Genomic DNA, 13,447 nt, shown 5'->3' on the forward strand with positions numbered 1-13,447 from the left:
GGCCTCAGTATGCTTGTGCATGAAGTGTGGAGTGTGTTAGAAGAACCGAAGGAAGGAATAGAAAGAAGAGTTGATGACTGAATTCTTGCAATCATGGCAGAAGGGCTGGGAAGACGGAAAACTTGCCATTCTCTTCCAGAATTTGAAAAAGTTGGTGTGTCTGTATCAGTAATAGTCATAAATCTCCATCCTGAGGAGGTGTGGTCGCCAGCAGCTGTACACATTCATAGACACGGGCTGTCACAGCCTCAGAAGACACCAAGATCCACTTTGCTCCTTACAGGAGATAGGCACGAGGTGACCGCAAAGGACAGTTTTCTTGCCTCTCTGCCCAGAGCTCTCCGCTCTTTTCCGTGTTGATGCTATTATTAGTATTATCAACATTAATAATGATAGAGACGTAACCGGTTGTGCACTAGTCACAATGCTCCAGGAGCCAGCAACTGCTTCGCTCTCTTCTGGGACCGACTGGGTCCCGCTGGGCCCTCTCACCACGTCTGGAGTGGCTCCGGTCCTGCCCTTTGAGTCTGTCTGTCCAGCGATCTGTCTACTGCGGGTCACCTCTGCCGCCGGTCCTCCTAGCTCACACCAGCTCCGGCTCTGAAAGCCGAGACGCTGGCCGGCTGCGAGCTGGTTTTCCAAGTGGGCAGGGGTGGGGAGGAGGGGCGCGGGCCGGCGGGCGGGCGGGCGGAGGGAGGAGGGGGCGTCGCGGAGGGGAAGACCTCGCATTGTAATCCAATGACATTGCCAACGTGGGGGTGGGGGCGCTGGCCTCAGCGCGCTCTCCGAGTTTTGGCTGCCCGCCCAGCTGGGAATAACTCTCTTCGCATAATTCGCGTGTTTACCAGGCATGAAAATTCTTGCTTTCGGCTCCCCCCCCAAGCCCCCTCCCTCTCCCCCTCCCCATCACCTCCGCCTCTCGCAAGTGAAACTCTGTCTAAAAAAATATTGGCCCGGGGCACAGAAAGTTTTGCATAAATTCATAAGTGATGAATGGCTGATTTTAACGTTATTTGGGTATTTGTCAGACCTTAACAAATATACATGAGGACGGCGGTTCATAAACTTAAACATCTCAATATCCCCTTTCTTCTGGAAATAAATTACGTTTGTTTGCCCGGCTTGGAGTCTTAAGGTAGCCGACATTAGGAATATTTTAAAAGCCATCATCCATCGAGCATGTCTCCCAGGCGCCAGGAAGATTAAATGAAAGAATCATAAGATGGAGGTCTTTAACTTTTAATCCTTTTACAATGAAGCCTCAGATAGTCGCGGGGGCAGGGTGCCCTCTCTGGGGGGAATAATGCCGTTATTCCTCGGCTCTCAGTTAATGAATACCCTAACGTCTGTCCCACGGCTGACGGAGGCAGCGCCGGGGAGGGGGCTCGGGCTCCCGGGCCAGGCTATTGAAATGAGGAGCCACCGGGGCTGCGTCGGGAGGGAAGAAAGCGCCCGGCTGGAGGGACAGGGAGGGCGGGGCCGGGGCATTGAAACTGCGCCGGAGAACCGGCGCAGGTTTGAAATAATTAGCATAGATTCGCCGGGACTCGGAACGGGGGTAGTGGGGTGGTGGGAAGGACGCCGGGAGGAAGGCGCTGGGAGGTGCAGGGGGTTGGGGAGGTAGCGAAGGAGAGCGACTTCGGGAGTCCAAGATAAATAAAGGGAACGCGGAGCAGTGTCAGGAAGCCGGCCCACGTGGAGCCGCGCGGATGGGCGCCACCGCGGACTGAGGCGGAGGGACGCACGCGAGCTGAGCGCCCGCCCCAAGAAGTTGGCTTTTTAAGGGGTGGAGTGATGTTTTGCACGTCCCTTTAAGGCATATAACCTGTCTTTTGACCCTATCTCACCGAAAAGCCCGAAGATACAGATTCTGATTTCTTTTCCCTCCCCACCCCCAAGTGGAGTAAGTGTCCAGAGCGGGGTTGAGGGGCGCACTAGGTTCCCAACAACAGATCCTAGTGGTGGCATTTTTCAGTCCAATTCGGACCCCTCCGAAACTCTGACCCTGAGTCCTCCTTAGGTCTTGTGGGAGGAGGGAGATGAGTGTCAGGTCTCCCAGCTATCCCTACCATTATGGCTGAGGGACTAGGTTTTGGGGGGCTCAGACTGGCAAGACCCGGAAGGCTGTGACTTTTGATTCCAAGGGGTCACCTCAACTCGCACCATCGTAACTTCCGGGCGTGCAAAGGGTTAACATCAGCTGGCTATTGAGGTGGGGGGGGTGCGAGGTGGGAGGGGTAGCGGGATCTGGGTGGGCCCGCTCTGATCCCCCCCCCCATTCCTCGGGGGTCAAGTTTCAGCGGCACTCCGCCCCCAGGGTAGGTGTGAAAGACACGTGTCCCCATTGTGAAGGGCCTGTCAGGCAGGACAAAGCGGCCGCCCACCCTCCGCCCCCCCTCCCCCCCCCCCCCCCGCCCCTCGGCCCAGCCTGGGGTCAGCTCCAGGGGTCCGGCTGGGTGTTGAGGTCTGGACCGGCCGAGCTCTGGTGACATAAGGAGAAAAAGCTGGGAGACTGGGCGTAGGGCACGTGATGCTCAAGTGAAGGGGTTGAGAACACCCCCCCCCCCAAACCATGAAAAAATTGAGTGGTCACCTCCATCACACCAGAAGAGGGGATGAGCCCTTTCTCCCAACAGGCGTAGTAAGCACAGCGTCAAACCTAACTCCCCCCGCCCTCCCTCCCCCGCTCCGCCACCCCTCCGCCACCCCTCCCATCAATCACCAACACAGAGAATCGCAGTGTGGAGCGCAGTCGATTTTAGTGGTTTTCTTTAATCCTGCTCTGCACTTCTTTCTCATTTACTACATGGGATATTATAAAGAATAAATAGCAGATACTCTTAATTTACAATGATTAGTCATTTCATTTGTTCTCTATATTTACAATAACTGTAAAATAACATTGAACTCTAAAGCTTCTTCGAGGTCCAAGGAAAACCAAAACACTTTCCGAAGAATGGAAAATAGCTTTTTAAAAGTCCTTCTACAAAAGTTCTCCCCTCTCTTTGTACTTTAAGAAAAAATAACTTTCCCCCCTTGCTTCGCCATGCGAAGGGCACTGGAATATAAATAGCAGGTTAACATTATTAGCAACAACCAGAATAAGTCTCTCTTTTCTCTGTTCTTTTTTTTCCTTTTGCTTATTTTTTTTAAAAATACAGTAGAAGCCGGTAACTTTTAACGTATAATACTGACCTTTTAATAAGTAAATTAAAACTGGGACCGTATATACACACAGATATACATTCCTACACAGTTAAACAGTGCATTACATGAACCAGAAAGCTAGGTCTCTGTAGCCAAGAAAAAAAAAAAAGAAAAGAAAAGAAAAGAAAGAAAGTTCATTGAATCCCTTCGCCAGAGGGTGGTGGAACTGGTTGGAGACGGTGCGGGGGGCGTCGGTGGGGATCCATCAAGTGTTGGGTGCGGGCAGGGGGCCCCGAGTTCTAGCACGAGCACTTGCACTCGGAAATGATGGGGTACTGGATGGGAATCCAGCCGCAGCGCTGGCCCCCGCGCCGCTGACAGCGCCACCGCAGCACCGTGAGGTGCACGGACTTGGACGGCTTGCACACCATGCCCTCGGGCACCGAGCACGAGCGCTTACTGAAGCAGCTCCCCACCTTCACGTAGCGCGGCCAAAAGCGGCTGCCCAGGTCGTTCCAAGCGTACAGCACCGGGCAGAAGGTCTGCGACCACAGCCACATCTGTAACTTCCTCCGCAGCTTCTTGCTCAGGCGCTGCTTCTTGCCCGGGGCCAAGCCCTCCGAGAACTCCAGCCCTTTGATCTCGCTCGGCATGGCCCCCGACGGCCGCTGCCGCAGCAGCTGGTCCAGCTCGGCCAGGTCCTCTGCGCTCCCGGCCGATCCGCCGCCTCCGCCGGGCCGGTCTTCGGGGGGCGAGGTAGCCATGAAGCCTGGGTCGTAGTGGCCCCCAAGCAGCGAGCGCAGCAGCGTCTCGTTCAGATCCTTCTCCTTGGGGTCAAAGATAGGGTCTGGGTGTTCGATGAGGTCCACCAGGGGCAGGTTGTCGCTGGGTGCCGGGCGGATGTGGAGATAGTGCTGGCCGCCGGCCGGTGCCGCCCGCAGCCCCAGGACCACCACCAGGGCGTAGAGGGTGATCCCCAGGCTGGGGCAGCGCTCCATGCCTCCGGCGCGCGCCCGGGGCTGCTGCTTCTTTCTGAGTCCCCGGAGGAGAGCACGCCGAGCCCGCGGCGCCGCCGCGCTCCTCCGTCTCTCCGGCGGCTCACCCAAGGCTGGGCAGGCGCAGGGCCGGCAGCATGAGTCGCCGGGAGAGCCCTTTGCGCAGCGCCGGCTCCCACCCGGGCGGAAAGAAGGCACACAAGTTGGCCGCAACTCCTCTTCGGGATCTATTCGGGAAGGCGGTTGCGGCGGAGCATCCGAAATTACTCCAGGGCGACCGCAGGCGCGGGGGGCGCCGGCTCCTTGCTGCTTTCCCGGGCCGGCGGCGGCGCAGGGCGCGTGGACGAGCCGCTCTCCCCTCCTCCTCCTCTAGCTGCTCTTAGTCCTGCAGCTCTGTGCTACGCTGCGGGCCGAGCCGGTCCTTGGGGTGCTTCCCTCCGGCTGCTCGGGCTCCGCGGTCGGCTCTGCCCGGCGGACTCCAGCGGAGGAGGCGTCCGTGCACGTTGGCACCGGTTTGTCTGTCTCGCAGGGTCCAAGCCTTTAAATTTCCTGCACTTTCAGCTCCATCACCATGGAAACCACTGACTCTCTCAGCGTTGCCCCCTCCCCCTTCCCCCCCCCAACAACAACCCCACCCCCCACTTCTCCACCCCCAAGGAGCTGGAGCGGCACAGGCTTCGGGGGAAGCCGCCTGCACTCGCCGTGGAGGCGGCAGCGGCGGCTCCGCAGCTCCCAGGGCTGTGCCCAGCCGGACCCAGATGCCCCGGGAAGCCGACAGTCCGGCTGCCCGCCGGAGCTCACAGGCGGCGGCGGCGGCGGCGGTGGCGGCGGCGGCGGCGGTGGCGCTTGGCAGGTCTCAGCGCAATTTTCTCTCTCCCCCACCACCCACCCCCCTTCTCCTCCTCCTGCAAAATGCACCGCCCCCCTCCTTTCTCCTGGAGCAATGCAACTGGGGCTCTAGGCGCCCCGCCAGGGCCAGTCCTAGGGAAAGCTCGCGGCCGCGCTGGAGCCGGGTTGGAGGGTGCAGGGTCGGTTTTAAGGGGTGCTCGAGGTGGCGCTGGGAGGGTTCCCACTAGCTGGGTGCTTTGCGCTGGGCGGGAAGGTGTTGGGTGCTTGTTTCTCCGTGCAATTCGGTGCAAGGAAATTCTCCATGTGCATGGAGCTTTTTACCCGGGCGCGTCTCGCCTTCCTCTCTCCAGGGCTCGGTCTAAGTCCCCTCCCCCAGCACACACACACACACACACACACACACACACACACACACACACACCACATACACCCCCCCCACACACACACACACCACGCACACACACTTTGCGCTGGGGGAGTCTGGGAGCCGCAGCGTTGCGCAGCGTGATGTAATTCCTAGGAAGCACTCCTGCCCGTCTGTTACCCGGGCCCACGAGGGGGGTCCGCTCCTCACCCTCCTCCTCCTCTTTGGCCCGGTCCTGCACCCTGAGTGGCCGAGCTGCAGGGGCGCGTCGGCTCGACTGCGGCTCCCCTAGCCCGCCCGGTTTAGAGCGGCTGCGGCTCGGCTCCCTGGGGGCGGCGCGCCCTCTGCTGGCTCGCTGCTAGTCGTGCACCTGGCTCTGGCGGGGGTGGCCCTGCGAGGTGGGTTTGTCGGCTGTCCCCTCTAACCAGTTCAGTTTCTGCTTCTGTGCCCGTGTCCGTGCGTGCGTGCGTGCGTGTGTCTGCACGCGCTGATGGGTCCATTCTGGTTCCGTCTGTTCGCTCTAAGCTCTCCAGACCCTCAGTATAAACACACTTCCTGAGATTCCTCCCAGAACCCTTCAAATATCTCAAGAATAGTACTGCACCTTCTGCCTCCACTAATTGGCTTCAGTGGACAAGAGTGCGGGCCAGAAACTTAAAAAGACAACTGGTAGTATGGGGACCTGAGTTCTGACTGAGCTCGCCCTGATATAACTATGGTGACTGGACAAGTCATTTGTGTGGCATCACATACCTTACTTTCTGCATTAGTGACATAACTACATTACTCATGTCCTGCCTTTCTGTAATTCTAAATAAACCAGCATGATGTTTTCTCTTCCAGAAGCAGTTTCTCTCTGATGAGAGATGGATATTGAAGTGGCACTTCTGGTTAACTTTCCGTTGGACGAAGAACCGAATCTAAGTTTCAAAACTCAAACTCAGTTTTGTTTGTGGTGGATGTGATTGGAGTCTGGAAAAAGCAGGATTTGGAGTGGATGACTCAAAAGTCTTCACCAGCATTCCATGGAGTGGAGTTAGGAATTCTCATTGTGACAGCACAAATCACTCTGCTTTCTTTCCCCAAAGATGCGGTCTTTCCTTCCAACCTGTGCCGCCCTCCACCCTCCCGAGGTTTATCATGGGTCTGTGGAAGAAAACACATTGTTTCACAGTCTTTCTGCAAAACCTCAGCTGTTGGGAGGTTTCGCCAGTTTCAGCTGAAAACATTCCCTTCAACTTTCAAGTCTAGCACTATCTAGAATTAGACTATGAAGGTACTACCTAAGAGGAAATCTTGCGTTGATGAAGAAAAGAACAACCCATTGGTTGTCTGAATTGAATTGATTCTGAAATAATGTGAGTGCAACCTGGAGCATAGTAGGCTCTTAAACAATACTCTTTCTTTTTTATGTGCTTGAGGGGGCCTGGCACTAGTTTGTTTTCTTAGGAAGATTAAATGTTCCAGAGCAATTTTGTCACTGTTGTGAATTAATGAAAGAAAATAATTTTTCAGTAAAATATTCAAAGGCTGAATTCTAGCCCAACTCTCCTGAGATAGTAGGTCCCAATTAGGGACATTTTATTGTGCTGTTCTCTATTTCATCAATCTCCTCTCTTCTCCTTCAAATCACCTATTTTTTGTTCGAAAACCAACCCAGATCCTTCAGCCCTTTATTTAGGATTTGACTGACCAGCAAAAAAGTCCCTGGGGAATGAAAAACAAACCATGTTAGATAATACTGTAGGTGACATGTTTATAGAATGTCCACTGGCTGACGACCATGGAGAAAAACACAAAAGAGAAAGAACTAACCGTCGATCACACCCTCCATGACTTTTGTAGTCTAGTTAAGGGGGGTATGACAAGCAGATGAGGAAAACATTTTAAAAAGTGTGAAAAAAGCTATAAATTCCCATAACAGTTTAGACTAGTGTTTCACAACCTTTAAAAACACCCATGTCCACTTTTGATGAATGTACAGTTTCATGCTATGCTTTGAATGTTGCTCGAAATTTTATAAAACATTATGTGACCCCTCCCTGGCCCCCCAACCCTGCAAAGTCAAAACAATTATAATATAAGCTATACCATTTGCAAACCACACTCACCCTTCTTCACTGTGAGGTTCTGAAATGGCACACCTGGGGAGCCTACAGTCAGTCCCCCACTCTATGCCCATACACTTAGGTACTGAATGAATCTGGGGATGCTGTTTGCAGGGACTAAGCAATACTAATACTAATATTACTAACACTAATAGTACTACTAATGGTAGAGCTGAGCTTTAGCTGGGCTTGAAGAAAAGGGATTTATTTATCTGAGTAGGGAGAGCAGGAGATTTGAGACATACAATTGGAGTCTGCATGAAGAGCGAAGCACACTGTATCAAGGACAGCCAGGAGATCTGGACAGAGGAGGAAATGTCATAAACAGGGAAACTCAACACAAAGACAGTCTCTGGAGCAGGTGGCTCTCAGCTGGAATTGTGGCCCTGCCACTCACCAACTGGGTTACCTTCTTAGGGTCTTAACTCCAAACTTCCATTTCCTCATCTGTAAAATGGGAATGACATACACCTCTGAGAATTGTGCTATTTAAAGGAGACAGGGGATGTCTAGCTTAGCACGGCACCTGGAGTAGAGTATAGAGTGGGCAATAGTCTTCCAACAAATGTTAGTTCTTCAGGGGACCCCACTGCCCTCAATTGGCCAACGATCTCAGGTTTGGGTCAGAGAGATGTGAAGGGGCTGGAATGCTGTTTTAAATCGACTTCAGCACCTTTGGGTCTGCTTTCTGTCCACTCAACATGTGCAACTGAGTTATTCTCCACTGCTATTCACCCTTGGAGTCTGAAATTTCTTTGGGACTCAACTGCCAACCCATTTCAGTGCTTCTGTGGCTCTATTGGAGAGGGAGCTTGAACAAGCAGGACAAAGAGGGTTGTATTTCTTCAAAAGAAAACTGGGGTGGAGATGGGCCAAGGGAAGGACAGCTCTCAGCCGAGCTTTCTCATCGGGCCCTCACTGTGGGGGGTGTTTGGACTTTAGCGGAGATGGGCTAGGGACTTGGGCCTTGGCAGCCTGCATAGGAAGAGGCTAGTGAACCAGGCGAGTGCAGGCCCGTTCTTGACTGTCCACATTCCAGGATTTCTGTCCCTACAAAATGCTCTGGGCAAGGAGAATTGAGCTGCTCTGAATAACTGCTTTGGCAACTCCAGGTCCAAGCAAGAGGGCCCTGAAGGTGCTTTTATGCATGTTTTTCTTATCTCTAGCTGATTTCAAAAACAATTCAACATCTTCTTGCTTTTTTTTTTTTTTTTGCCCTGGGATTGTAAACCCAAGGCAGCTGTGGGTGATGTATAAACGACATGAGGCTTGATGTTGGAAAACTGGGATCCTACCAGCTGTGTGACCTTGGGCGAGTCACTTTACATCTCTGCTGCTCCCCTGACACCAAGGGATCAGGTGACCCTGAAGCACCATAATAGAGAAGTCAAAACAGCTGCCCTTTTTTAGGCCAGGCATCATCCCAGGCATATGAAAACCATCACCCTCTGATTTTGACTGTCTCTTGGGTCTTATAAATGTCAAATTTGATTTTTTTTTTTCTTAGTGAGATCCAAAATAGCATTTTTGGACTTGACCTAACTTAATAAAGTGAGGAAAAGTCAGCCATGAGGCTTGTCACTTTCCTCTCCTGACTGTTGGAAGAACAGGAGAGTGGAGGTAACTTTCAAGACCAGACAGAGGATGATGGAGGACCCATGGCCTGCTGCGGGGTAGGGGCAGGGGCGGGTAGAACCCTGGCTGGGTCAGAACTCACAGCCAGACTGGCAGCCAGTTCGGTTTCACAATTCATTCTAATTTGTGTGTGTGTGTGTGTCCAATTGGTGACGAGATTCGAGTTATAACAGTGCAGTTCTAAGCATAGGCATTTGGGGGTGGGGGGGAGGGTGGTGGCGCAGATAAAAAGGGAGAAAGAAGGGAGAAGGGGAGGCAGATCACTCCAAATCTTAAGCTGGGGTAGAAACATGGGAAAATAAATGTGAAACGCATTTCCAGAAACAGTCAAAGCTAAAGGCCTAAGAAGAAGGGGCTGGTTCCAGCTCGGCAGCCCCTTCCCTTCCCCAGTCTGGCTCCCACTCTGCCCGCGGGCCCCCTCCCCACCCGGCTCCACGCTGGGGAAGGGGAGACGACTCTGGAGCCCAGTGGCTCATTCATCTCCTGATAAACTGTTTATCTGAGTTTTAACGAGGGCGCCTCTCTTCCAGCCCTGGAGACAGAAGCCTCCTCATGTTTAGCCTGCCCTAATGTGGGGGGCCTCGGGGTGGGTTGGGGTGACACCAGCAGGCCAAGCCTCGGCCCTTTCCGAGCTGCACACTCTGCCTCTGCACTTTGCCCTCCTCTCCCCCAGCTCCACGTGGCGTTTCATCCGCTGGAGTCTGGGACTAGGATGGACTCAAGGTTTTCCTCTCAAAAGGAAAGCTTTTGGCAATCCCTTTCTTTCCAGCCCCTGTACACACACACAGCCACACACATGAATTCTAAATAAAACTTAAAGACAAAATTTGAGTCTGAGTTGTGGACTATGTGACCCAGTATTTCAAAAGGAAAATGAATGGAGTGATGCAGCTACAGCATTGGTGGCATGGGGAAAGGTTCTCCCAAATGCTGTCTTTTGTGAAAAGACAACTGTCACCAAGTTAATGGAAGTGTAAACTCTAGGTGCTCTAGAACCCGCTTCCCACCTCCCCTTATTCACCCTCATGGGTCCTCACAAGCACCCACTTGTACAGATACCGATGCATTTGTTGACAGGCAGCTTCCTCCCACCTACACACATATACAGGCACCCCACACACACCCCACACACACTCCCCCCAACACACATGGGTTGCCCTTCTACCCCTTCTTTTGTCACCTGGGCTATCAAGGTTTCTGGACACAGTCCCCCTTAGCTACTTGCCGTGAGAAATGACACATAGCCTCCCCAATCCTCCCCCCAAATACACAAGCGCCCATCTCAACCTAGGCTCACATTGCCCCCACATCCTCCATCCTGTCGCCTCAGATGCACCTTTATTGAGATCATGTGGGCTGGTCTCCTTTATCCCCTCCAAGACTCAAGACAGCAAGGAGACAGGAGCTCAATGGAGTAAAAAATAAAGTGAAAAGCCACCCCCATTTCAAATGGTTGGGGCAATTAACCGATTCCAGCCACTGAACCCGTCTAGTGCTATGTTCTTCCATCTCTGAATATTTTTCTGTCTCCAGCTCTGTCTCCCCACCACCCAGCTATTGGCGCAGGCTAGGAAATTATTCTCTGTGACCGTCTGCTGTTATCCATGAGTCTTAGTCACCCACGTATTCCCCAGGCATGTGCCCCGATTCCTGATATTCTGCTTGCTAGGGAATACATGAAGTCCTTTCTCTCTCTGAGGAGCTCAAAGACCACTGGGGGAAACAGGGCAAAATAAATCAAGGATTACAATTCAGAATGTCTATTGCTATGATAAAGAATAGGAATGCTGAGGTGGGGTGGAGGATCCATGTAGGCTTCCCAGGGAATTAGATGTGCAAGTTGGGTTTTGAAAGGCCACCTGGATGTCACAGGGTAGAGGAGTGAGGAGGGGGCACTAGATGGATCACATTTTGGGCAGTGGAGAGGGCTGGCCACATAATCCAAACCCTAAGGACAAGTTGGCAGTGCTAAGTGTCGGGGCCTGAAGACAAGAGCCTAGAACATCAAGGCCCTTGTCTGGTGAGCCATCGAGGGCTTAAGCAGTTTGAAATCCCATTCAAATTTAGGCTTGAGTTTAGAAATACTTGAAAGAAATCTTGGAAACCATATTAATATAATGATTATAGTTCTTAAATATTTTATGACAGCCACTATTAAAAAACAAAAACAAAAATAAACTTGATTTTGATTGAAATCTACGCTGCTCAGTCCTAGAACCCTTGCTTCTAATCTCTATGCAGGGATTATCTTATAGGCATGGAAAAATTCGTAAAAATACGTTTATAAATCATTCCTTATAATAATTACCCCTAAAAAATGGGATAAGTGAATGGAGTGAGGAAGGTAGAGAAACTCACTTTTTATTTTATATTATTTTTATATAAATATGCTTTAAAAAAAGAGATGGAGTGTGATCATTACTTTTGTGTTTAAGGAAAATATTAAAATCTGTGAATGTAGTGGGAGTAACTTGCCCCAAAGTAACTATCAGGTATTAGTAAAGCTGGAAATGGCATTTAAAGTTCTATGTGTTGAAAGAGTTTTGCAACCAGCACTGGGCTGCAGGGCAGGGTCAACAGGTATTCTTGGATGATCTCTACTTCAGATTTAGATAAAATAGTTCAGTGCTCACGTCTGATGGTAAAGTGAGGGAGGAGCCCGTTTGAGGAGCTTTTGTGTGCGTTTGTGCACGTGCATCAAAGAACGTGACCGGCACTGTTTCATCTCAGGCATCAACAGAGAAGTCAGATTGTTTTCAAAATAAAGAGGTATCTACGTCAAAGCCCACCACTGGGCTGACAAACAAAACAAAACAAAAATGCACCAAGAACCAATCTCATGTTTTTGATCAAAACTCCGCAGTTTGGAATGAGTTTGCAGTTGGGGGCTGGGTACTAGAGGTAGGGACAACTATGTCCACACTTTATAGATAGGGAAATTGAGGCCCGGAGAGGTGAGAGAGCTTCCCAGGGCCATAGTTCACTTCAAGAATCATCTCAGGAGGCAGAGTGAGGGTCCTTAGCTCAGAACTGTGGGCCTAGAGGGCTTCCTAAAGCACTGATCTCCATTGGCCTATTACTGCTCTCTTGGTCTGAATCCATATTTGACTCATTTCTGAGGTCATCCTTCCCAGCCCACTAGGGAGACTTACTTTTGGCTACCTGGTCCCATAGAGGCGACGGTTCATTTCGTCTTCCCCTCCCCCACCCCGCCCTGGGTTCCACCCTCCATAATGGAGCATGACTGTAGTAAAACGGGGCTTTTGATCAAGCTTCTTCACATCACTTTCAAGACAAACAATGTCTCTGAAACCCCCAACTGCTTTTATTTTTCTTATATCTAAGGTTTCACCTTAGTGCCTTTACTCAGCTTCATTAAAAAAAAAAGAGCCCTCAATTAAGAAAAAAAAATCATGGCATTTCCTTATGGTAATTTACAAAACAAACCTACAGAAAATGAAAGGGAGGCTTCAAAGTTATAGAAACCTCCTTAAATTTCTAAAAGGTGTGCCACGGATGAAAAAAATAATTTTTTGTATATAGAGAAAAATAATTTTTACAATAAACAAAGGATATTGATCCTGTATTAAATAAATAAATAAAAGGGTTCCTACTGTCCATCTATCTCATCAGGCTTTCTCTGCCTCCCACAGATTTTCCCAATCTTTCTCTAGCATAATAAATTAAGATCTTATGTAACTGTATTAGTTAAGATACCAATAAAAGTAAATAAAACAGTGACTCGTTCTTCACCAGCAAGAGTTATGGGTATACTCATGTTTCAACACAGTTTTTCCAAGGTATTATTCCTTATTAATAGGATTTAGAAAAAAAGTTTTATAAATTATCTGTATACATACGATTTAAAAAATGATTTTCCACTATGGTAGAGAGAATGAATAAGGCTAGAGAAGAGTCTGATGTTGGGGCCCCTTGGTCTGCTCCCCACAAAGTGAATCCAGTATACTACAACTTCAGACAAGTGTTTCTTCCCTCACACAAAGGCTTAACCATGTTAACTAGTTAATGTAAAGCTTGATTAAACTCGCAAAGATAATCCCTAAAATGCTGGGAAAAGAGCCCTTGAAGTGCCTGGAGGGGGCGGAGGGGGTGGGGGGTGAGGGTGAGCCAGTAATGAAGCCAGGTTGCGGTTCCGACCTCATTTTCACTTTGCATTGTTTCAGAAGCGAATTACGTGGTGGTTCAGCAAAATACAAGCTGCTTGCCGTCCCTCCTTGAGGATTTGAGTCACCACAGATGAGCCTTCAAGTGTAGTAAAAGGCATTATACTTATCATGCCCCGGGGGTAAGAAAATCTTGTTAGATCACATTTTATGGAACTTTGCTTT

At 50.7% G+C, this 13,447-nt stretch overlaps 1 protein-coding gene across 1 annotated transcript; it reads right to left on the reverse strand.

Moving 5' to 3' along the window:
• Positions 1-2,844: 2,844 nt before the first annotated feature.
• On the reverse strand, positions 2,845-4,727 carry NOG (noggin). Its single transcript, XM_090291529.1, has one exon. The coding sequence runs from the start codon at positions 4,143-4,145 to the stop codon at positions 3,447-3,449; it is 699 nt and encodes a 232-aa protein (XP_090147655.1). The 5' UTR covers positions 4,146-4,727; the 3' UTR covers positions 2,845-3,446.
• Positions 4,728-13,447: the final 8,720 nt, after the last annotated feature.

The sequence above is a fragment of the Furipterus horrens genome, unplaced genomic scaffold (genome assembly GCF_987537825.1).
Source record: "Furipterus horrens unplaced genomic scaffold, mFurHor1.1.pri manual_scaffold_11, whole genome shotgun sequence".
NCBI lineage: Eukaryota > Metazoa > Chordata > Mammalia > Chiroptera > Furipteridae > Furipterus > Furipterus horrens.